The 23,345-nt window shown below is 51.0% G+C and overlaps 1 protein-coding gene across 6 annotated transcripts; it reads right to left on the bottom strand.

Moving 5' to 3' along the window:
- Window positions 1-1,537: 1,537 nt before the first annotated feature.
- ISG20 (interferon stimulated exonuclease gene 20) lies at window positions 1,538-21,672 on the bottom strand. Of its 6 annotated transcripts, XM_030814974.1 has the most exons (5): window positions 21,604-21,672; window positions 21,018-21,138; window positions 17,773-18,024; window positions 4,766-4,966; window positions 1,538-1,773 (listed from the first exon to the last, which is right to left on the bottom strand). In XM_030814974.1, exons 3-5 carry the CDS (start codon window positions 17,998-18,000, stop codon window positions 1,657-1,659), a joined length of 546 nt encoding a protein of 181 aa, XP_030670834.1. In that variant the 5' UTR covers window positions 18,001-18,024; window positions 21,018-21,138; window positions 21,604-21,672; the 3' UTR covers window positions 1,538-1,656. The 6 variants fall into 6 exon arrangements, with proteins under 6 accessions (XP_030670834.1, XP_030670835.1, XP_030670832.1 ...); XM_030814975.1 differs by lacking the exon at window positions 21,018-21,138; XM_030814972.1 differs by lacking the exons at window positions 21,018-21,138; window positions 21,604-21,672 and adding an exon at window positions 18,291-18,553.
- Between the last annotated feature and the right edge of the window lie 1,673 nt (window positions 21,673-23,345).

The following is a 23,345-nucleotide window of genomic DNA, read 5'->3' as shown; positions in this document are numbered from 1 at the left end:
CTCTGCATGAACAGGCAGCCCAAGGGAGCTGGCATGGGGAGAGGCTGGACCTGTGACTGAGTGCACCTTGGTGGCGCCCAGCCCTGGGGCCTCTCAACTGTGGCTGCACATCCTAACACCTGATGCTGAGGCGGTGCTTCTCTCATAGCATGGTCCCCGGGCCAGTAGCTGCGGGGAACTTGTTAGAATGGGGAACCTGCACATTCTCGAGCTCCACCGCAACCCACTGGATCTGAAACTCTGCGGGTGGACCCAGCACCTGCCAGGTGATGCAGATGCCCACTGTAGTGTGAGAGCACTGTGTTCAGGTGCTGGGATGGTTGAGAAAGCACCGCAGGTGGCTCAAATACCCTAGGACCAGAATCACCTGTGGAGGTTAAAGAACGGAACAGCTTGGCCAGGTGCGGTGGCTCACGCCTGTAATCCCAGCACTTTGGGAGGCCGAGATGGGGTGGATCACTTGAGGTCAGTTGAGACCAGGCTGGCCAACATGGCGAAACCCCATCTTTACTGAAAATACAAAAATTAGCTGGGTGTGATGGCACATGCCTGTAATCCCAGCTACTTGAGAGGCTGAGGCAGGAGAATCGCTTGGATCCGGGAGGTGGTGGTTGCAGTGAGCCGAGATCCAGTCACTGCACTCTAGCCTGGGTGACAGAGTGAGACTCCATCTCAAAAAAAAAAAAAAAAATTGCTTGGACACCATTCCAGTGATTTTTATTTAGTGGAAGCACTAAATTATTAGTTATTATTAAAATAACAAGAATTCTTCAGCTGATTCTAGTGATCAGGGACAGCTCTGGTCCAGACCCTCCTCCCCATGCAGTATGCCCTTCCCTCAGAGAGCCGATCCCCGAAACAGAGTGCAGTGACTCTTCCTGGGTGCCCTAGATCTGCAGGCAGTCCAGGGAAGAACAATTACTTATCGACACCTGGTGGATGCTTGAGCTAGGACAGGCATGGTGCTGGGGACTTTGCATGCAACATCTCACAAATACCCCACGAGTTGTTAGAATTCTCATTTTACAGATGGAGAAACTGAGAAGTTCAGTAACTCACCTTAGGTCAAACAGCTACTAAATGACAAAGAGTGGATTCCAACCTACTTCTCTCTGACTCCACAGTTTGTTACCTTTCCTTCCTCGTTTTACAAATAAGAGGAGGGGTGACTTGCTCAAGGTTGCCGGGGTGGCACCCTTGACATTTCCTGTACCTTTGCTTCAAAGCCCACAAATGCTGTGGCACCAACTCAAGAGGAGCTGAATGCCACCCCAGGAAATAATGCCACCTCTCTGGGCATAAATGCACCAGGAATAGGGCTGGGATGCAACAGCAAAGGGTGGGATTAGTAATTAAGCCACAAGCTACTTAGATTCCCAAGCCGCATTTTGGACCCACAGGATTCAAGATATTAAGGAAATTGATACTTGCCCACCTCCCCAGCATAAGACTTCATTCCCTCCTAACATCACACAGAAATGGATCCTGTCTACTGTTAACCCAGCTTGGAGAGAAGAATAAGAAGAGGACCCAGTGATGGCGTAGAGAAAATATAGAGCCACTTTACTATTAAAAATGTATTTTCCAAAAGCAAGGTAGATGCTGTCCCAAAAAGCCAAAAGCCTCTAGTCCCTGGGGAACGGGCTGGATGGGGCTTCAGTTTGACACAGCCAGGCGGGGCAGCCCTCGGCGGGCTCGGATTCTCTGGGAGATTTGGTAGAGCTCCATCGTTGCCCTTGCATCTTCCACCGAGCTGTGTCCAAGCAGGCTGTTCTGCAGACACAAGTATAGAGTGGGGACTTGGGATGAGGCTGAATTCAGAGGCCCTGTGACAGGGTCTTCCCTGGTCACATCCCAATTTCCAGAGTCCCCAGGTGGGTCAGTGGGTGAGAGTCTCTTGAGGTCTCTGACACTCTGGACTTAGGAGACTCAGCAGGTGGCTGGAGCTGGCCTGCCTTCAGCCCTAGGGCCAGTGGCACAAAAGCCAGCCTCCTGGGAACCAGGCTGTGCCTTCAAGTCACCTGCAGTCCCGCAAGGGAAGCAGAGGCTGCAGACTTGCTGTCAGACACACGCAGTGGCTCCAGCAGCTCTAACAAGAAGCTTCAGGACACTGAGGAGGGAATGAGGAACTCCAGCTACGGACACAGGGAAGGGCCGCTCAGAACACGAGGACGTCAATAAATGGAAAGCAAAGGCTGCAAGCATTTAGGAGGCAGGGAGAGCCATGTGCAGCTAAAATAAGAGACTGCGAGGGTGGGGGCAGGGGGTGTGTGAAAGATGGTGTGGGGGCGGATGGTGGGCCTGGATTTATCACTGAAGACCTTGAATGCCGAAGTCGGGAGGCTAGACTTTATGGGGTAGTGCTACGGGAGTCAGGGGGCCCTCGGTCCATTCAAGGGAGAAGTGATGACCATTTACCACGTCTTCCATGCACTAAGCTGAAGTTAAACCTCTGAGCTGGATACGATTACTCCCCCATTTTATTGATGATAAAACTGAGGCTCACACACAAGCCAGCCAGTTGTGGAGCTGAGATGTGGATCTTGCAGAGGGAAGTAAGCAGGGCAAATCCTCACTGCAGTCACCTTTCATCTCCCTTCGCATGCCCCGCTCAGCCCTGGTGTCCTGGCCAGTACCCAGCATGGGAGCCAGTGGGCTGTTGGACCTGGCTGCATTTTCTTGGTGTCCCTCTGTCAAGAGAGGCCTTCCTGTTCTCACAGGGGCTCCTTTACCAGGCACTCCAGAGAGGGTGTTGGGGTCACCTGGTTAGATGGCCCAGCTCAAAAAGGCTTTTTCTCGTTGCCGTTATTACGCTGTATTATTTTTTACTGTTTAGTTTTATTTTTTGGCTTGGACACCCTATCATTAATCAGCAAGCAGGTAGCATGGTGGCGTCATCTGCACTGTGCCTCTGCATACTTGCCCCTGTCACCATCCTTGCTTGACAGATGAGGAAAGTGAGGCACAGGGAGGTTATGTGTTCTACCGCTCTGCTCTGTGGAGAAGGAAGCCAAGAACAGAAGCAGAATGCAGCACCAGCATCCTTTATTACCAAGTGGGGAGGTAAAGAGCCCCGGATTTGGAATCAGACAAACCCCAGGCTGCAATTCCCAGCTCCCCTGCTTATGAGCTCTGTGACTGTGGGCAAGCCACTTTTCCTCTCTGGGCCTGTTTCCTCTTCTGTGAAATGGGCCTGATTATACCTGCCTTAGAGGATGGAATGAGAGAATGCCAAGTGCCCAGAACCCTTCACAGGGCTTGATAAATGGCAGGGTCTTTCCTTTCCTATGCAGCCCAGTCTGCCATGTGCGCAGCTTGGCAGGGAGCCACAGGCCTGCCATTTCACTCCCTCGAGGGGCAGTAACACCACTGCCCAACTGTGACAGCTCTACCATGTTAGCTCCTTGTGTCCTGTGGGTCAGTTCTGGTCACAGTGATCAGTAGCACCACTGTCCATGTGAGGGGGGCTGGAGGGCTGGTTTCTAGGGGCATCAGTGTAGGCAGGAGCTGCCTGGTGGGGTACTGAGCTTCTGGAACAACCAGGCTTAATGAGCCCAGGGACAGAGCCTGGGAGAAGGCCCTGGGTCAGGCTTAAGGCCCCAGACTGAGAGCCACAGAGTGACAAGGGCTCCAGGAAAAGCCCAGCCTGGCCCTTATGTGCCTTAGTGCCTTGAGCCTAACAGGCCCAGACTCAGCCCTGTTCCCTGCTCCGGACATGATTCCTACGGTTCCTGCCAGCAGGCTAGGGGCGGGCTCCATGCTCCCCAGCCCCTCCCCGAGCCTCAGGCTTTGGCTCACCCGGCCCCACTCTGTGTGCCTTCTTCTGCCCTCCTTGACTAAGACCCTCCAGGCTCTGTTCAGATCTGGTCTCCTGCCCTGCCAGCCCCATCCTTCATCCTGCTCCCAGGGCACTGCCCTTCCCTCCATCAGACACTCCTTACCATGTGTGCTGATGATCTGGTTAAGGGCCACCTCCCAACCAACCAAGAGCTCAGGGACAGAGACGGGTCTCGCTCACCCTGCGTCTCTAGGATCTGGCCTAGAGCAGGGAGCAGGTGTTTAATAAAGAGCTGTTGACCTGAAGGGTCCCTGTGTACAGCCCTGGCTCTTAGTGTCTGGCCCCTCTCCCTCTGCCCTTCCCACAGGGTGAACTCCCAACCCCCCATATCCGCATGCCTTTTCCTGCCTGCTTTGCCCACCAGCCAGAAGTGCTGCAGAATCAGTGCCCAGGAGCGGCAGCAGCTGGTGGCTGATGGGGACTGGTGTACAAATATCCCAGTTTCCTGGCCCCTGCTGTGAGACACATCTGAGGTGAGGAGTGTGCTTTACATCATTGCCCAGAGTTCTATGGTGGGAACAAGCTTCACTTCCCACAGGGTAACTGGCTTGATTTCAACAACAAAAGCAAACCTTTGTTGGGTGTTTTCCCTTCCCTGCCCTCATCCTCACTCTACCAGCCAGGGACCAGGCACAGCAGGACCTACCATCAATGCCTCAGGCAGGCTGCCCTGAGGTGTGTGAGGGCATGAGGTAGGAGGAGGAAAGGGAGGGGGGGAGGAGGAAGGGGAAGAAGGAGAGAAGAGCGAGGAGGTGGGGGAGGGGGAGGAAGAAGGGGAGGAGGGCAAAGGGGGAGGTGGAGGAGGGCAAGGAGGAGGGGAAGGAGGAGAGGGAGGAGGGGGAGGAAATGGAGATAAGTGAGGAGGAGGGGGAGGTAGGGGAGGAGGGGGAGGAGGGAGGAGGAGGAGAAGGATGAGGAGGTTCTCACCTGGATGCTCTTGTGCAGGAGGCGCTCACTCAGCACCCGCAGGGAGACACGCCTGCAGTGGTCCAGCTTGGCCTCACGCCACAACAGCATGTCGGTGGACGTGTCATAGATTGTGTAGCCGCTCATGTCCTCTTTCAGTGCCTGGAAGTCGTGCTTCAGGTCATGACCCACCACCAGCTTGCCTTTCAGGAGCTGCAGGATCTGGCCAGGAAGACATGTGCCCACCCCTACATGACCCAGCATCTTCTGGGTGGGGTCTGGGGCTGGCAAGGGAGCAACCCCTCCTTGACTGGCTGTGTGACCTCGGGCAAATTATCATCCCTCCCTGCGCTTCAAATATATCATCTTTGAAAAGAAGAGATTGGACTAGGTCCCTCCTCACGCTTGATAGTTTCATTCTGTGCCAAAAGCCCACCCAGACTCCTTCAGGAGCTGAACTGTGTAGGAGCAACGGTTAGTGCATCCTGAGTATTTCCCAAATGCCAAGCACGCCTCAAAATACGTCATGTATATTATGTTGTTAAATCTTCCCAACAATTCTATTATGGCAGGCAGAATAATGACCTCCCAAAGACGTCCACACCCTAGTCCCCAGGATCTGTGAATACATTACCTGGCAAAGAGGAATTAAAGTTCCGGGCAGAATTTAGATGGCTAATCAGTCAGCCTTCAAATGGGGAGATTGCCTGGCCTACCCATGTGGGCCCAATATAATCACAAAGCTCCTTACATGTGGAGGTCAGAGTGAATCCACGTGAGGAAAACAGGCTGTTGCTGGCTTTGAAGATGGAGGGAGGGGCCGTGAGTCAAGGTATTCAGGCAGCCTCTAGAAGCCAGAAAGGGCAAGGAAATGGATTCTGCCCCAGAGCATCCAGAAGGAACCTAGCCCCACGGACACTTTGATTTTAGACCAGTGAGACCCACGCTGAACTTCGAAACTACAGAACTGTAAGAGAATACATCTGTGTTGCTGTGAATCACTAAGTTGATGGCTTCCTTACGGCGGCCACAGAAAACTAACAGTGAGGAGGGAGCGCTGCATTTAACTGAGTTTTACAAAGGAAATATCTGAAATGCAGAGGAGTAACATGCCCAGGCTTACTCTGATGATTTTAAAACAAGTTTGCAAATTCCTTGACACTCTTCTTTAAAAAGATGGAATCAAACTCCCCTTCCATTGCATATGGGCTGGGCTGTATGACTTCCGACTTCTCTCTGGGACCGCAATTCTATAAGAAGTCCAGCCGCCAGCCAGGCACGGTGTCTCACGTCTGTAATCCCAGCACTTTGGGAGGCCGAGGCAGATGGATCACCTGAGGCCAGGAGTTTGAGACCAGCCTGGCCAACATGGTGAGACCCTGTCTCTACTAAAAATGCAAAAATTACCCATGCGCGGTGGCTAGTCCCAGTTACTCGGGAGGCTGAGGCAGGAGAATTGCTTGAGCCCGGGAGGGAGATTGCAGTGAGCTGAGATCGTGCCATTGCACTCCAGCTTGGGCGACAGAGCGCGACTCTGTCTCAATAAATAAATAAAGTCTGGCCACCCCAAAGCCACCATGCTGGAGAGACCACGGGGAAGAGCCACCGAGATAGTGATGTGGCCAAGGCAGGCCAGCACCAGCCACCAGACAGGTGGGTGAGCAAACCTTCCAATGCTTCCAGCCCCCAGCCTTCAAGGTGCCTTAACTGACAGCCTGTCCTGCTGCAGAGCACCTGCCCAAATTGCAGGTGGCCGAGCGAAATAAATATTGACATTGTTTGAACCAGTAAGTTTTGGTGTGATTTGCCAAGCACCATTTGATAACTGGGACAGTCACACGGCTAGTTAGTGGCAGAGCCAGGCCGTGAAGCCAGTGGGCTGAATCCAGAGCCTGCCTGCCACTGCCACACTGAGCCAGAAGAGTGAACGACCCACTCCAGGCCTCCAGCAGCCCAGGCGCCCAGCTGTGAGTGCCCCAGCCCCGCGTTCCTCGCCTCCCACATGGACAGCCTGCCCTGCTCTGGTCACACAGGCCAGTCAGCTTGCTTTCACTCAGCTGCCGTTGGAGAGGATGGGAAGGGGACCTGAAAATAGAACAGATGTGAGCTCTATTAGGGAAAGGGGCGGCTCGTGGCTAGTTCAGGCCCACTTTGGACAGCTCTAGGACAGCCTTCGTCTCCTTCTCTGCATATAGCCCACGACCTTAGCCTGTGCCCCAGGCAAGAGCCTTCTGGTGGCTAACCCCTTCCCCGTAGCCTGCCTCTCCTTCTAGATGGCCAGCGGCCTCCTGGAACATCATGTGTTCCCTTTTACATGTTCTCCCCTGGCAACCACAGGAGACTGAGGCTCAGAGAGGAGATGTGGCTTGCCCAGGGTCACGATGTGGGAAGCAGAGTCTGTCCATCCACTGTCAACAGGTAGTGTCACCAGCCTGCCCTGCCGTCCACATGGTCTGGTTTGGAGGCCTTCTCTGGACAGAGCTCATGCTCGACTTAGAGGACTGGGGAGAGCGTGCTAGAGAATGAGGGGGCACTGCTCCTGAACCACACCAGCGCTTCTCAAACTTGAGTGTGCTAGAGGTCACCTGGGAAATGGCGATAAAACTGAGGCTTTAAAAGATGACAACAGGCACACGACCTCAGAGCAGCAGCTCAAGGGAAACTCTGTGCAGAGGAAACCGCCCAGCACACAGCGGCGGGCAGAAATGGCACGGGGCGTGGAGAGATGTGGGTGTGTGGGCGGCCATGGGTCACGTGTCTTTTCTTGCTAACATCCTTTGTGCTCCTGAACAATGTGGCCTGTTTTCCCCGTCTGGGGGCTTGGCTCAGGCCCAGTTCACACAAAGCCCTGAAGGAACTCATCCACCATGCCGAGGCAGCCACAGCTGGGCCCAGACATAGAAGGTACGAGTCATCATGATGCGGATTCCCAGGAAACTCATCACTCTCCGAGCCTGAGAGTCTGGAGAGGGGAAGTGCGGGTCTACATGAGGCACTATGGGACTCACCACGAGACAAGTAGAATAAGAGGGAGAGGACAAGCCGAGGAAAGAAGAGGAAGAAGGGAAAGAACAGAACCATCTATTTAGCAGAGAGACACCACTCTTTGGGACAAAGATTCTGGGAAGGAAGAGATGCTGGAACTTGCTGTGTGACCTCAGGGATGTTAAAGACCCTCTCTGGGCTTCAGTTTTCCCATTTGTAAGGTGAGGGCCCAGACTGGTGAGGCTTGAGTGGCCCTTTAACAGCCAGGGCCCCACAGATTGAGGCAAGTCTGAAAAGGGAAGGAGTCGGGCACCTGCTGGAGCCCAGGAGTCAGGGAAAGGCACAGGCAGGCTGGCCTCGGGGCTGTGTGACCTGCTGGCCACAGGACCTGCCCTGAGTCAGTGTCATGAGGCAAGTGTGCCAGACTTTGCCACTTTCAAACACAGGGGGAGGAGTCTCTCAAATTCCTGGAAAGAACTGGGGTGGGGCTGGGGGATGGGACATTTATTGATCTCTTAGCAGCCTGGCACTGTACCAGGCACTTTCCTTCCCTCGTCATGAGGTTCCTCAGTGAGATTATTCTTAATTCCATTTTACATAGGAGGGAGCCCAGGATCAGAGGGACTAAGGGGCTTGCCCAAGTCACACAGCTAGTCAGCTGAAAGCTGCAGTGCCGTGTCTGGATCCACCTGACTCCATCATCGTTACTGCAGTTGTTATTATTAGCACAAGGACCAAGGGACAGGGCACTACCAGGCACACAGTGATAACCGTACAAGGCAGTGACTTTCATACCATCTGAGCCGCCAGCAAAGCGGGGTGCAGAACGGTGTGCACCCAGGTCACAAGCAGGGCAGTGCCAGGCCAGGTGTGGCTGTCTGCCTGCACACACCTGCCACTGTGTTTCCACTCTACTCCAAGTATTTCCCAGATGTGCCTGATCCAAAAATCCAGGAGGGCCAGGCCCTACACCTACTGAATTGAAATATCCAGGGAGGGGTGTCAGCAACTGTTTCAGGGGATTCTTCCCATCTAACAAGTCTGCACATCTCTGCACTGAATCCTGCTGAGCAGTCCAGAGCCTGCCGCCTCTACCATGCATTCATTCATCCATTGTACATTAGTTCATGTACCCATTCATTCATTCTTGGCTGCCAGGAGAGGAGGCTATGAGTAAGGGGCCCTAAAGAATGTCGTTCTTACAGAGGACGAGGTCCCTTACTATCACCTTCTGGAGTGGCTCCAGCCCCACTCTTTGCTCCTGTCCTCTGCCAAGCTTCCCTGGTGTCCCTGCCCCCGGCTAGTGCCTGGTTCCCACAAGTCCGCTTACCCTGGGGCAAATCTGGATATTGAAGCCTTCCTCCTTCATCTGGCTGAGCCCCAGAGAGAATTGCCAGGTGGCAGGGCACCAACAGGACACTCCCACCTGTGCAAGGGCTACCGGGCTGGCTACAGCTGAAATCTCTCCCTGTTCACAAGCTACCATGACTTCCCTTCTGTCTGCATCTGTGTCCGCAACCACGACATGCTTCTCAGGGTGGATGTCCCTCCTTATGCTGGGTTGACATTAAAAGAGCATTCACTCACAAAAGTGATTTACAAGTTACTAAAAATTACTGTTAGATTTTTTAAAAAGAAGAAAAACATTAACTCACCAGGTGGGACCCCTGAATCTGAGCAGTGATTTGTATCACAGCTTCCTGGATGTCCTTAGGCAAAATCACTGCCCCTCTCTGGACGCCAGTCTCCAGTGCATGGATTCCCTCCTGTGCTGACAGTCTGATTTATGGGGCTGTCTTATAGACCAGGGTTTCTTAGCCTTAGCACTGTTGCCACGTGGGGCCAGATACTTCTTTGTTACGTGTGCATGGCAGGGGAGGGAGCTGCCCTGGGCATTGTGAGATGTTTGGGAGCTCTCTGGTCTCTACCCACTAGATGCCGGCCACTGTGACAACCAGAAATGTCTCCCAACATTGCTAAATATCCCCTCTATATAATGGTCAGACACAGAGATGTCAGAAGATCATAAGCACTTACATTATAAAAGTAATGTCGCCACATTACAATAAATAAAAAGGGATGGAGTGGGGGGCCCCCACTCACATCAGTGGCCTAAAGCACTCCTGGGTGGACTTGATACTCCCCGGAGCCTCCTGGCCACCATGGGCTACTTTATTGCTGGCTGCTGGCTGGGCACACTCACTACTCCTTACTGGGAGGAGACAGAGAGATGAGGGGCCTTTGACAAATGCCTGCATAGCCAGGTGCGGTGGCTCATGCCTATAATCCCAACACTATGGGAGGCCAAGGCAGGAGGACTGCTTGAGGCCAGGAGTTCAAGACCAGCATGGCCAACATGATGAAACCCCATCTCTACTAAAAATACAAAAATTAGCTGGGCGTGGTGGCACATGCCTGTAATCCCAGCTACTCAGGAGGCTGAGACACGAGAACTGCTTGAGCCTGGGAGGTGGAGGTTGCAGTGAGCCAAGATTGCGCCACTGCACTCCAGCCTGGGCGACAGAGCAAGACACTGTCTCAAAAAAGAAAGAAAAAAATGCCTGCATGAAACCAAGGGCTGGCCAACCCTAGACTCATCTGAGAGGTGTCACCCGGCCTTGTGGGGTCTCATAAAAGGGCTGTTAGGCTTCTGCCCTTTGGGAGTCTTCGGCACATTTGGGGGCCCGTGAGCCTGATCTGTCTTTGGGATTAAAACATTATGGATGATAAATGGGATCAAACTGCCTCCGGAGCCTCCAACAAATTGACACTCAGTGTCCTCATCCACAGAGACAAACAATGACCATTACTGGGCCACATTTCCACTCATGTGCTATGCAGGACATCGCCCCTTACATACATTGGACACTTAGCATTTATAGAGTGCATTCACACACACTGAGCATGGGGTCTGAACACCACAGCTCCAGCTCTGGAGCCAGAATCTGAGTCTCTGCTCTACCCCTTCCTTGGACAGCTTACTCAGTCTCATACCTCAGTTTCCTCATCTGTAAAAGGGAGTGATGGGACTAGTTCAGGGTTGTGGTGGGGAGTATGAAACATGCTCAGAATAGTGCCTAGGCCACGGGGCTGGATACACCTTTACTATTTCATCATCTCTGTGTTACAGAGGATCCTACTTAGGGGAGCACAGAGAGGTTGAGCAACAAGCTAGAGGACACAGAGCAATCCAGAGGCAAAGTTGGGATTGGATCCACATGCAGCCCAATCTAAAGACAGTGTGCTTGCTCCCTGCCCGTCAGGGCTGTGCATCACCGCATCTCAACAGCAAAGGCCAACACAGGGCAGAGACAATTTTACTCCATGCAGCTGCCAGAACTCTTTTGTATTTATGAAAATCAGTTCAACTTCAATCCTACAAACATTCTCAAGTCACCTGTGTGCAAAACACAGGTTCCAGTCTGGGGGCAGATGAAGTGTATAGTAAGAGCTGTGGAAATAGGCAGATGGTGTGGGTGAATGGACAAGCTATGATGTGCATCAGCAACAGCAAGGAGGGCCAGAGACCAGGGACCAGTGGGGCAGGGATGGTGGGCAGGAGTGGGTAAGTGCATCATAAAGGTCTCTTCTGGCCTGGGGCTGCCAGAATGATGGTATTTCTAGGGAGAGGGATGGGGGATAGGAGAGACTAGGAGTTGGCTGAAATGCATGGTAGGCAATGGCCGAGCTATGAGAGAAAGCAAGAAAGGCAGGTAGATAGGGGTTTGGAGAGCCTGACTGCTGGGTGCTGAGCTGGGGGAACCTTAGGCAATAGGGAGCCACGGGAGATATTTTAATAGGGGAGGCGGCGATGATCTCAGCCAGGTTTAGGGAAGTTCTCTGGTAGCAGAGTGGGAGAGAGCAGCATGCACACCAGATACAGCCGGCAGAAAACGAGGGTCAGCATCTAAGACCGCAGTTCCCAAGAGAAGTCGGAGAGGGGACTGGGTTTCTGCCCTTCTCTCTTCATGGGTGCAATTGGCAAACATCAGCTGTGAACCAGGCACCACACTTAGGGCCACAGTCCATGTCACTGCATGTGACCTGCATGAGACCAGGGAGGAGGCACTAGGAGTTCTCTTTTCTGATTAAGAAATGGAGCCTCAGAAAGGTTCAATAACTTGCTGACAACTGTACAAACCTATAGGTGATGGAGCAGGAACTGAGAAGCCTGGATGTGGTTCCAAAGACCTGCCTGGTCTTCAAACCCCTGCCTCGTCATTCAGTGGCTACCAAGTGCCCAGTCTGAGCAGGGTTCCGTATCACACGCTTAAAGCGTGGAGTTGGGCCAGGTGCGGTGGCTCACGCCTATAATCCCAGCACTTTGGGAGGCCGAGGCAGGTGGATCACGAGGTCAGGAGATCGAGACCATCCTGGCTAACACAGTGAAATCCTGTCTCTACTAAAAATACAAAAAATTAGCCAGGCCTGGTGGCAGGCGCCTGTAGTCCCAGCTACTCGGGAGGCTGGGGCAGGAGAATTGCTTGAACCCAGGAGGCAGAGGTTGCAGTGAGTTGAGATCGTGCCATTGCACTGACAGAGCAACACTCTGTCTAAAAAAAAAAAACAAAAAAGCGTGGAGTTGGCATAGCCTCTAACTGACAAACAAAAGCATTTCTGCACCAAATCTGGATGAAGACTGAGGCGTCCAGGCCCCTAGGCCAATGCTCAAGGGCGCCCAGGGGATTGCGGTTTTCCAGGTCTGGATGTACAGGGACTGGGAAAGGCACTGCTCTACCGCCTCCTTTCCCCCTGCTCTGGGCTCCTTTGCCCCTTTCTGTCTGTCTGATGGGGAGGGAAATTGGGGACAAGGAGGAAGGAGAGGGACATACTGCCCACCCTGACTGCTCAGTGGGAATCTGAGGGTGAGGAGTTCCTTGTGGTGTCCCTGGGCCTCCCATCGGCACCTGAACAGACTCCCACCTCTTCTTCATGTTGCCCTCACCTTTTTGGTGATTCTCCAAACATTTTCTTCCTTTCCTAACATTTTCTTCACTCCAATTCTCTGTCTGCCAAGGATGATGCAGGCCCTTGTAACTGCTCCCTAGGACCTCTGACTCTTTTTTTTTCTTTTTCTTTTTTTTTCTTTTTTGTGGAGACCAAGTCTCACTTTGTCGCCCAGGCTGGAGTGCAGTGGCACGATCCCAGCTCACTGCAACCTCCACCTCCCAGGTTCAAGCAATTCTCCTGCCTCAGCCTCCCAAGTAGCTAGATTACAGGCACATGCCACCACGACCAGCTAATTTTGTATATTTAGTAGAGACAGGGTTTCACCATGTTAGCCAGGCTGATCTTGAACTCCCAACCTCTGGTGATCTGCTCACCTCGGCCTCCCAAAGTGCTGGGATTACAGGTGTGAGCCACCATGCCCAGCCTCTGACTCTTACCGTCATCTCTTTTCTCACTCCCATCTATCCTGCATGGTATTCCCATTCTAGTTTTCTTGAAACTGGTTTTTATCCTCCCATGCATTGCTCAAGAATCTTCAATGGCTCCCTATGGCCCACTTAATTGCCTACACAGACTCTCCTCCACCCCTTTCAAATACCACTAGCTTCATGGAGTCTTTCCAGAACCATGATGATGTACTGTGACCATCCCCAGGGTTCCCACACTATACTGTTGATACAGGTTAAGCATCCCAAATACGAATGCTCCAGAATCCTAAACTTTCTGAGTGCCAACATGATACTCAAAGGAAATGCTCATTGGAACATTTCAAATTTCAGATTTTCAAATTTGGGCTGCTCAACCAGTAAGTATAATGCAAATATTCCAAAATCCAAAAAAATCCCAAATCCAAAATCCAAAACCCTTCTGGTCCCCAGCATTTCAGATAAGGGCTACTCAATCTGTACTTCTAGAACAGTGTTGTCCAATAGAAATATAATGCAAGCCACAGATGTAATTTTTTTTTTTTTTGAGACAGAGTCTTGCTCTGTTGCCCAGGCTGGAGTGGCAGTGGCATGATCTTGGCTCACTGCAACTTCTGCCTCCTGGGTTTAAGCGATTCTCCTGCCTCAGCCTCCTGAGTAGCTTGGATTACAGGCACCCATCACCACGCCCAGCTAATTTTTGCATTTTCAGTAGAGATGGGGTTTCACCATGTTGGCCAGGCTGGTCTTGAACTCCTGACCCCAAATGATCTGCCTGCTGCGGCCTCCCAAAGTGCTGAGATTACAGGTGTGAACCACCACACCCAGCCCACAAGTGTAATTTTAAATCACCCAATAGCCATATTTCAAAAGGTAAAAAGTAAACAGGTGAAATTAATTTTAATGTTTTATTTAACCTAACATGTCAAAAATACTATCATTTCAACAGGTAATCAATATAAAAGTTATTGAGACATTTTATGGCTCTTTTTAATATTTTAATTATTATTATTTTTTAATAGAGACAGGGTCTCTGCTACCCAGGCTGCAGTGCAGTGGCATGATCATAGCTCAGTTACAGCCTCAAACTCCTGGGCTCAAGCAATCCTTCACCTCAGCCTCCTCGAGTAGCTGGGACTACAGGTATGCACCACCATGCCTGGCTAATTTTTATTTTATTTATTTATTTATTTTTTGTAGAGGAGGTCTCACCATCTTGCCCAGGCTCATCTCAAACTCCTGGGTTCAAGCCATCCTTCTGCACTGGCCTCCCAAAGTGTTGGGATTACAGCCATGAACAACTGCATCTGGCCTGTCTCTTTTTTTAAATACAAGGGCCTTCAGCCAGATGCAGTGGCTCATGGCTGTAATCCCAGCACTTTGGGAGGCTGAGGTGGGTGGATCACTTGAGGTGAGGAGTTCAAGACCAGCCTGGCCAACATGGTGAAACCTCATCTCTACTGAAAATACAAAAATTAGCCAGGTGTGGTGGGGCACAGCTACTTGGGAGGCTACTTGGGAGGTCAAGGCGGGAGAATCCCTTGAACCTGGGAGATGGAGGTTGTAGTGAGCTGAGATCGAGCCACCACACTCCAGCCTGGGCGATAGAGCGAGACTTCGTCTCAAAACAACGACGACAAAAAATCCAGTGTGGACTTTACACTTACAGCACATCTCAGTTCAAACCAGCTAAATTCCAGGTCTGAATTCAGCCAACTAGCAGCATATGGCTGCTGGGGACCCCACTGGACAGCATAGTTAGAGACCGTAAGCCTGAGTTTGGATTCCTGAGCAGTTGTCTGATATTCCATCTATCTTCACAGCACAAGTTACTCAGTTTATGGGTTGAAGTGTGTCCCGCTCTCTCAAATTTATATGTTAAAATGCTAACCCCCAATACCTCAGAATGTGATTTATTTAGAAATAAGGGCGTTGCAGATAGAATTAGTTAAGGTAGGATGACGTCACACTGGAGTGTGACACCAATCATAATCCACTATGATTGGTGTCCTTTGAAAAAGAGGAAGTTGGCTGGGCACGATGATTCATGCCTGTAATCCCAGCAATTTGGGAGGCCAAGGCAGGCGGATCACCTGAGGTTGGGAGTTCAAGACCAGCCTGGGCAACAGGGCGAAACCCCGTCTGTACTAAAAATAAAAAATTAGCCAGGCGTGGTGGCGGACGCCCATACTACAACTTGGGAGGCTGAGGCGGGAAAATCGCTTGAACCCAAGAGGTGGAGATTGCAGTGAGCTGAGATCGTGCCACTGCAGTCCAGCTTAGACAACACAGTGACTCTGGCTCAAAAAAAAAAAAAAAAAAAAAAAAAAGAGGAAGCTAACCAGGTGCAGTGGCTCACGCCTGTCATCCCAGCACTTTGGGAGGCCAGGGTAGGCGGATCGCTTGAAACAAGCCTGGCCAACATGGTAAAACCCCATCTCTACTAAAAATACAAAAATTAGCTGGGTGTGGTGGCTCGCGCCTGTAGTCCCAGCTACTCAGGAGGCTGAGGCAGGAGAATCACTTGAGCCTGGGAGGCAGAGGTTGCAGCGAGCCGAGATCCTGCCACTGCACTCCAGCCTGCGCGACAGAGCGAGACTCCGTCTCAAAAATAAAAAGAGGAAGTTTGGACACAAACAGAGAGAATGCCATGTGAACATGAAAGCAGAGATCTGGGTGAGGCATCTATAAGCCAAGGTACCCCAAAGCTTGCCAACAACCCCTAGAATCCGGGAGAGGGGCAGGGAACAGATTCCCACTCACAACCCTCAGAAGGAACTAACCTGGCCGACACCTGGATCTCAGACTGCAGCCTCCAGAACCCAGAGACAAGACATTCCTGTTGTTTAAGCCACCCAGTGTGTGGTGCTTTGTTATGGCAGCCCTAACAAACTCATAATCTAGCGAGCCCCAGTTTCCTCATCTGTAATATGAGGATAATAAGGTAAACAACCATGGCCAGATGCGGTGGCTCATGCCTGGGACTTTGGGAGGCCGAGGTGGGCAGATCACCTGAGGTCAGGAGTTCGAGCGAGACCAGCCTGACCGACATGGCGAAGCCCCATTTCTAACAAAAATACAAAAAAAATTAGCCAGGCGTGGTGGCAGGCGCCTGTAGTCTCAGCTATTTGTGAGGCTGAGGCAGGAGAATCACTTGAATCCTGGAGGCAGAGGTTGCAGAGAGCCAAGATCACGTCACTGCACTCCAGCCTGGGTGACAGAGAGAGATTCCGGTTAAAAAAATAAATAAAACAGACAAACAAAAAAGCAATCATAAGAGTTAACTTTTTTTTTTTTTTCCTGGCTCTGTTGCCCAGCCTGGAGTGCAGTGGTGCCATCTTGGCTCACTGCAGCCTCAACCTTCTGAGCTCAAGTGATCCCAGCTGCTGGAGTAGCTGTGACCATGGGCATGTGCCACCATGCCCGGCTAATTTTTGTATTTTTTTTTTGGAGATAGGGTTTCTCCATGTTGCCCAGGCTGGTCTTGAACTCCTGAGCTCAAGCCACCCATCTGCCTCCGCCTCCCACCGTGCTGGGATTATAGATGTGAGCCACTGTACCGAGCCAATAGCTAACATTTTTTTGAGTACCAATTTAGGCACTCTATCTAGACCCTTTCTCAATCCTCGCAATAACCCAACAAAGTTGCTACTACTATTATCCTTCTTTTCTTTTACTGGGTACAAAGAGGTTGAGTAACTTGCCCAAGGTACCTTAGCTGTTAAGTAATGGGAGCTGAGATTGAAACTGACCCTCTTAACTCTACGTTAACAGTTCCTGAGAACCTGCCTGGCAGGGCTGTTTGTGAGGAGTGAATGAGCTCAGGAATGGCCAGTGCTTAGGGGAGCAGCCAGTGCATAGTGAGTGCTCAGTCAATAGTAGCTATTGTTGTCATTTCATCCCCAGCACCTGGAGCCTGGCACGGATTGGGTGTGCGCTGCTGAGAGGAACCTGTGTTCTTGGACTTCCTCAAACCCTACCATGGTGTCTAGAAATTGACGAGCTCACTTGCCCTTCTGAGATTTCCCAGGGGTGGCTAACCCTGTTGACACCTTTAAGTTTTGCTTTCCACTTAGTAATTCAGGGAAACAGAAAGTGAGACGTGATGACCTCACAATCAGCTAAGAGCAAGAGTGCAGGAAATCCCTGGACCACGAACTCAGGATTCAAACTGAGCAGACAGCCTACTCTGGGACAGAATGCTAGCCTGAGAGCAAGGTCCTCAGCCCAAGAGGCTCAGCCTGTTCTCCAGGACGGGGAGGGCCAAAGCCTCTTGCCGGGGCCTCAGCCAAGAATCCTCTCAGTTCCCCACAGGTCTCACCAGTGGCAGCCTGGGGTAGAGGGAAGAATGGGGAATGTAGACCCCAAGTCACTGTGTTGGGGGAACATCGGACGGGACTCAGTTTCCCCATTTTAAGACCAGCAAGTTTGACCAGATCCAGATAGATACCCCAAAGGCGGCTCCCAGATGTGAGTCTATGGTTCTCTGAAGACAGGAAGGAAGCCTTCTCCAGGATGTGATGGAGACACCACCGGCTTTCTCCTAACAGCAGTGTGGGAAATCTTACAAGTGGGGTCACAGGTCACAGATGGGCACCAGGGGGAAGGGGCCAGGGAAGTGGGAGAGGGGTTATTTCCGTAGCCCCTGCTGGCCTGGCCTTCACTCACCTCCAGCCTGGCCACGGCAAATGGTGTGGCCCCCACCATGTGCTGAGGGGTGACCCCGCTGACCCGGGTTCTGTAATCGGTGATCTCTCCCTCAGGCCGGATGAACTTGTCGTACAGCACAGCACCGTGGATGTTCACGAGGCTGCAACGAGCCAGGCCACTCTCCCGGTGGGGCCCCAGCCCCACCATCTCGCAGTCCATGGCCACCACCTCACGGCTCCCAGCCATGTTCCTTGGGAACCCTCAGAGATGCTGGAGAGAGGGGTATGGGGGGCGGTCTCACGCTTGGGCAAACCAAGCCTCCAGGTGTCCTCAACCAACCCCAGCTGGCCTCACCCTCCGCCCTGCCCTTTGTTTCCAACACCACCTGGCCACAGTGGAAGCTGGCCTCTTGCCTCCCCCCTCCCCTGCCTTACCCTGCCTGTGGGTCCCAGGGCCTCTGGCCTGCCCGGCAGCCTGGGGACCAGGAAGGCCCCTCCCGCTGCCTCCCCAGCTGCTGCTCCAGCTCCCGCTCTCACCTGCCTGCCTCTGCGCCCTCAGCTCACGTCTGCCTCTCTGCTGCCACTGGTCAGCTACTGCAGCTGCTCTCAGCAGTGACTCATCTCTAACTCCAAGCCGGCATCCCGACCCTGTTTCAGTTTCTGGTTTGTTATCAAGTGAAGTCAGGGGCGGAAGGCTGGGCACGTGGGCTGGGCTGCTCCATCTCCTGGGCTACCGGCAGGTGGGGAGCTTAGCTCTGGGCCGAGTCAGGGCTGACGGAGCTGGCAGGCTCCATGTCAGGGTGCCCCTCCTTTGCCCCGGCCCTCCCCCTCCTCAGATGACGCATTTGATGTTCGTGGAGTGGATTGCAACATCTTTGTTTCCTTTCTCACCCTCCGCCCAGAGAATAAACATCCCCAGGACTGGACTCAAGGAATGTCCCACAACTAACTTCTGGGGCCTGCTACCAGTCTGATACTCAGTGGTCTCTTACGGGGGCAGGGAAGCTAGCTCTTGGGACATACAGGCTTTTATTGGAATGGGCAGGAGAAAGTTGTGGTGGGAGTGGCTAGCCCCCACTTCCAACCCAGGGAAGGCAAGGAGCAGCGAGGCAGCCCTTACAGGCCTCCGTGGGTTCCGGATGCCTCAATGAGCTCTGCCTCCAGTGGGGCTGGCACTGTGAGGGTGAACAGCCCGGCCACACTTCCTTGGGTCCACACTCTCCCAGGCGAGGACTTTGAGCTCTTAGAACAGTGCCTGCCAGATAGGGAGGGCTCGGTATTTAGTGAATGACAAATGAGTTACAACTGGGGCGAAAAGAAAATCAACGTTCAATGAGGAAAGTGCTTGTCTTTTACTGTGGTGAGATCCAACAATAAGCTGAGCGTTCCCCATGCTTTCCTCCCACCCTAGATCTGTGCTGAATCCACATTGATCCCTCCAGGCTGACTGCCTCCCAGTGTCATGAAGATTTGTAGTTTGAAAAGTAACTTCCCCAGGTCTGTGGTATTTTCACCAAGTGGGATTTGGATGCCCAACTTTAACAGACCTCAAAAATAAAACCAAAGACTGAAATATGTCTTCATGAGAAAGCACTGCTCCTGCTTACTGTTCACTGGATGCAAATTTGAGGTGCGAGAGTTTTTGGTTCCCATCCTGAATAAGCAACTTTTGCTTTAATTCAGACTGTGTGGGGACTTTTTGCTTTTCAAATGCATAAAGGTCACCCTGATTCAGGACGAAATGAAGTAACATTCCTGTTACTTTATGGGAACATGCACTTAAAAAGTAACCCCCTAAAGATCCAATCATAGGTTTGATTCTACAATCCCCATAGGACCCCCAAGTGCCCGTGGTGATCCTCAGACAGGAACATCTTTGCTGCAACCCCTCACACCTTCACCTCCGCTCACCTCCTCGGGTCTCAGTCAGAGCACATCCCACTCCTCCAATATTTTCCCCGTGGTTCTATGCCTGCTCTGTCCGACCTGAGCTGCCTCTAATTCTTACCGTTTCCCCTTTCCCGTGGAAGCCCTACCCTAGTCCTCACCTGCCTAGCCCGTGTGGCTGCAGGAGTCACGCCCGGTTCTCCCACCTCCATCTTCACGATCTGCTCAAAAGGGTCCTTTGAGTCCTACCATATTACATTTCCCAAAATCTAATCTCTTGTACTATTCATCACTGAGGCGCTTCTCTGCTCAAGAAATTTAGTGATTTCCTGTTGTCCAAAAAAAAAACAAGCCTCAACTCCGGGCAGTTTCCAGACCCTCTTCCATCAGCCCACCAGCCTTTCCAACCTCATCTTGCATCACTATCCAATTTAAGGCCTTTCTTTTAGGTTTAAACCCACGTCCAGGGCTTTGGTTTATGCACATGGTGACTTCTGCCAAACCATCAGCAGGCTGTTCTGAAACCCCCTGCATCTAGCAAGGACTAGGTCTGATGGCCAGAGGGACCAGTAAGATCAGGTCTCTGCTTCAGGTGGAAGAGACAGGCAGTGCTACAAAGGCAAGCCCCTCTCCCATGCCCTTACCATTCCTGCCTCCCCCACTTCCTTCCAAACACACTGGCTTTCTGTCTTCCTCCAACATTCTGGTCATGCTCCTGTCTCAAGGCCCAGGCGTTTGCTGTCCCCTTACTCTTGAAAGGTCTTCCATTGTGGCCTGGGGGGTCACATTGCTCCCATTCCATGACGTCTTTCTATGAAGCTGTCCCTGACCTCTCTATTTAAAACCGCACTTCCTGCCAGGGCAATGGCTAGTGTCTATAATCCCAGTTACTCTAGGCTGAGGCGGATTTGCTTGAGGCCAGGAATACGAGACCAGCCTGAGCAACACAGGCAGATCTCATCTCTAAAATTAAAAAATAATCCATTGTGGTGACTCACACCTGTAGTCCTAGCTTCTCCAGAGACTAAGCTGGGAGGATCAATTGCACCCAGGAGTTTGAGGCTATGACAGTGCCAATATACTCCAGCCTGGACAGCATAGGGAGACCTTGTTTTTAAAAACTAAAAGTTTACTTCCTATCCCCTTCTCTGGCCTTTTCCCATAGGAATTAGCACCCTCTGAAACACTGTATTTTACTTGTTCATTTACTCTTCCCCCTGCCATATGTTTAGTTCAAAGCTGGGGCCCCAGCATCTAGAACCCTGAATTGTTTTTTAAGTGTATTGTGTGCTCTGATGTTGGACGCCAGGCACCGGTGGCTCAGCACCCAGAGAGAAGCCCGACCCCAGCCAGGGTTTCCCGGTGCCGATGCTCTACCTTTAACTGGCGTCACCCATCGGCAGGCTACGCCCACAAATCGTTGGATCAGGTGACAGGTGAGTCACTCAGGGCAAACTTGTCAGCCTTTCAAGACACACATCCAGCTACAGCTGACCACCTGTAATGACCATAACAGGTACAAGTCGGCCACTCTGTGGCCCTCTCTGGATCCACAGCACTGGCCTCAGGCTGAGATAACTCATACTGGGGGGCGGGAGGCACCTCTCCCCACAAGGGACATGCTCTGCCAGCCCAGCCATCTCCAGTCCTGCTGGGCATGTACCCCTAAAATGTGTATGTGTATTCCTAAATTGTGGTTGGCCCTTGAACAACATGGGCTTGAACTGCACGGGTCCACTTATATGCAGATTTTTTTTCAATAAATATATTGGAAATTTTGGGAGAGATTTTTCACAATTTGAAAAAACTCAGCTGAATTGCATAGCCTAGAAATATCGAAGAAATCAAGAAGCTAGTTATGTCATGAATGTATAAAATACATGTAAATACTAGTCTATTTTATCACTTACTACCATAAAATATGCACGTCTATTATTAAAAGGTAAAACTTCACAAAACTTACCTACTTACAGAGCACACATGGCACCATTCTCAGTCAAGAGAAATGTAAACAAATGTAAAGATGCAGTCTGAAACCGTAACTGCATAAAATTAACTATAGTACATAGCGTGCTGTCAATGTAGCCACTTCCTGTTGTTACTGTAGTGAGCTCCAGTGTTGCAAGTATCTGCTTAAAACGTGTGTGACACTAATCATCCCTGCTTCAGCAGTTCATATCCAGTACATCTGGTATCCCAGTAAGATGGAAAAAGTGATTTCTTGCAGCTTTTGTGGTATTTTTCATCATGCTTAGTGCAATACTGTAAACCTTGAATCCCACCAAGGGACCCATATGAAGTGTCACTACTGATGCTGGAAGTGCTCCCAAGAGGCAGAAAACAAGTCGTGACATTACAAGAAAAAGCTGAATTGCTTGATATGTACCATAGATTGAAGTCTACAGCTGTGGTTGCTGCCATTTCAGACAGATGGTTCATCTCATATGTAAATAAAGTAAAAAACTTACAATATTGATAAATACAGTAAATATTTTCTCTTCCTTATCATTTTTTCTCTCACTTACTTGATTATAAGAATACAGTATATAATACATATAACATATAAAACATGTGTTATTTGGCTACCTGTTATCAGTAAGGCTTCCAATCAAAAGTAGGCTATTAGTTGAATTTTTGGGGAATCAAGTTATATGCACATTTTTGACTGTATGGGGAGTCAACACCCAATCCCTATGTTGTTCAAGGGTCAACTGAATATACTAAAGTTTGAACCATAAGAAACAGTGGGGCTGGGCACGGGTGGCTCACGCCTGTAATCCCAGCACTTTGGGAGGCCGAGGTGGGCAGATCCCATGAGCTCAAGGGTTCAAGACCAGCCTGGGCAATATAGAAGACCTCGTCTCTACTAAAAATATAAAACATCAGCCAGGTGTGGTGACATGCACCTGTAGTCCCAGCTATTATACTTGGGAGGCTTAGGCTGGAGGATCACTTGAGCCTGGGAGGTTGAGGTTGCAGTGAGCCAAGACTGTACCGCTGTACTCCAGCTTGGGTGAAAAGTGAAACCCTGTCTCAAAAACAAAAAACGAAAAGCAAAAAACTGTAGAATATTAGCAATTTCATGTGGCTTAATACATGTAAAACTATGCTAATAGATATATTATAAGACACATGTTAAGAAAATTAGTTAAAAAGGAACTGTATACCAAAAAGCATGTAAGAAGATGCTCAATATTACTAATGATTAGGGAAGTGCAAATCCAAACCACATCATCTCATACCCATTAGGATGGCTACTATGGAAAAACAAAAAATAAATGTTGGCAAGGATGTGGAGAAACTGAAACCCTTGTTCACTGTTGGTGGGGATATAAAATGGTACCGCTACTACAGAAAACAGTACAGCGGTTCCTCAAAACAAACTATAGCCCAGGCGCAGTGGCTCACGCCTGTAATCCCAGCACTTTGGAAGGCCGAGGCGGGTGGATCACCTGAGGTCAGGAGTTCGAGACCAGCCTGGCCAACATGGCGAAACCCTGTCTCTAGTAAAAGTACAAAAATTAGCCGGGCATGGTGGCATGCGCCTGTAATCCCATCTACTTGGAAGGCTGAGACAGGAGAATAGCTTGAACCCAGGAGGCGGACGTTGTAGTGAGCCAAGATCGCGCCATTGCACTCCAGCCTGGACGACAAGAGTGAGACTCCGTCTCAAAAAAAAAAAAAAAAAAAAAAAATTACTATATA

Source organism: Nomascus leucogenys, chromosome 6, assembly GCF_006542625.1.
Source record: "Nomascus leucogenys isolate Asia chromosome 6, Asia_NLE_v1, whole genome shotgun sequence".
NCBI lineage: Eukaryota > Metazoa > Chordata > Mammalia > Primates > Hylobatidae > Nomascus > Nomascus leucogenys.
Note: the sequence above shows the minus strand (reverse complement) of the source record. Positions and strands in the feature narration are given on the sequence as shown.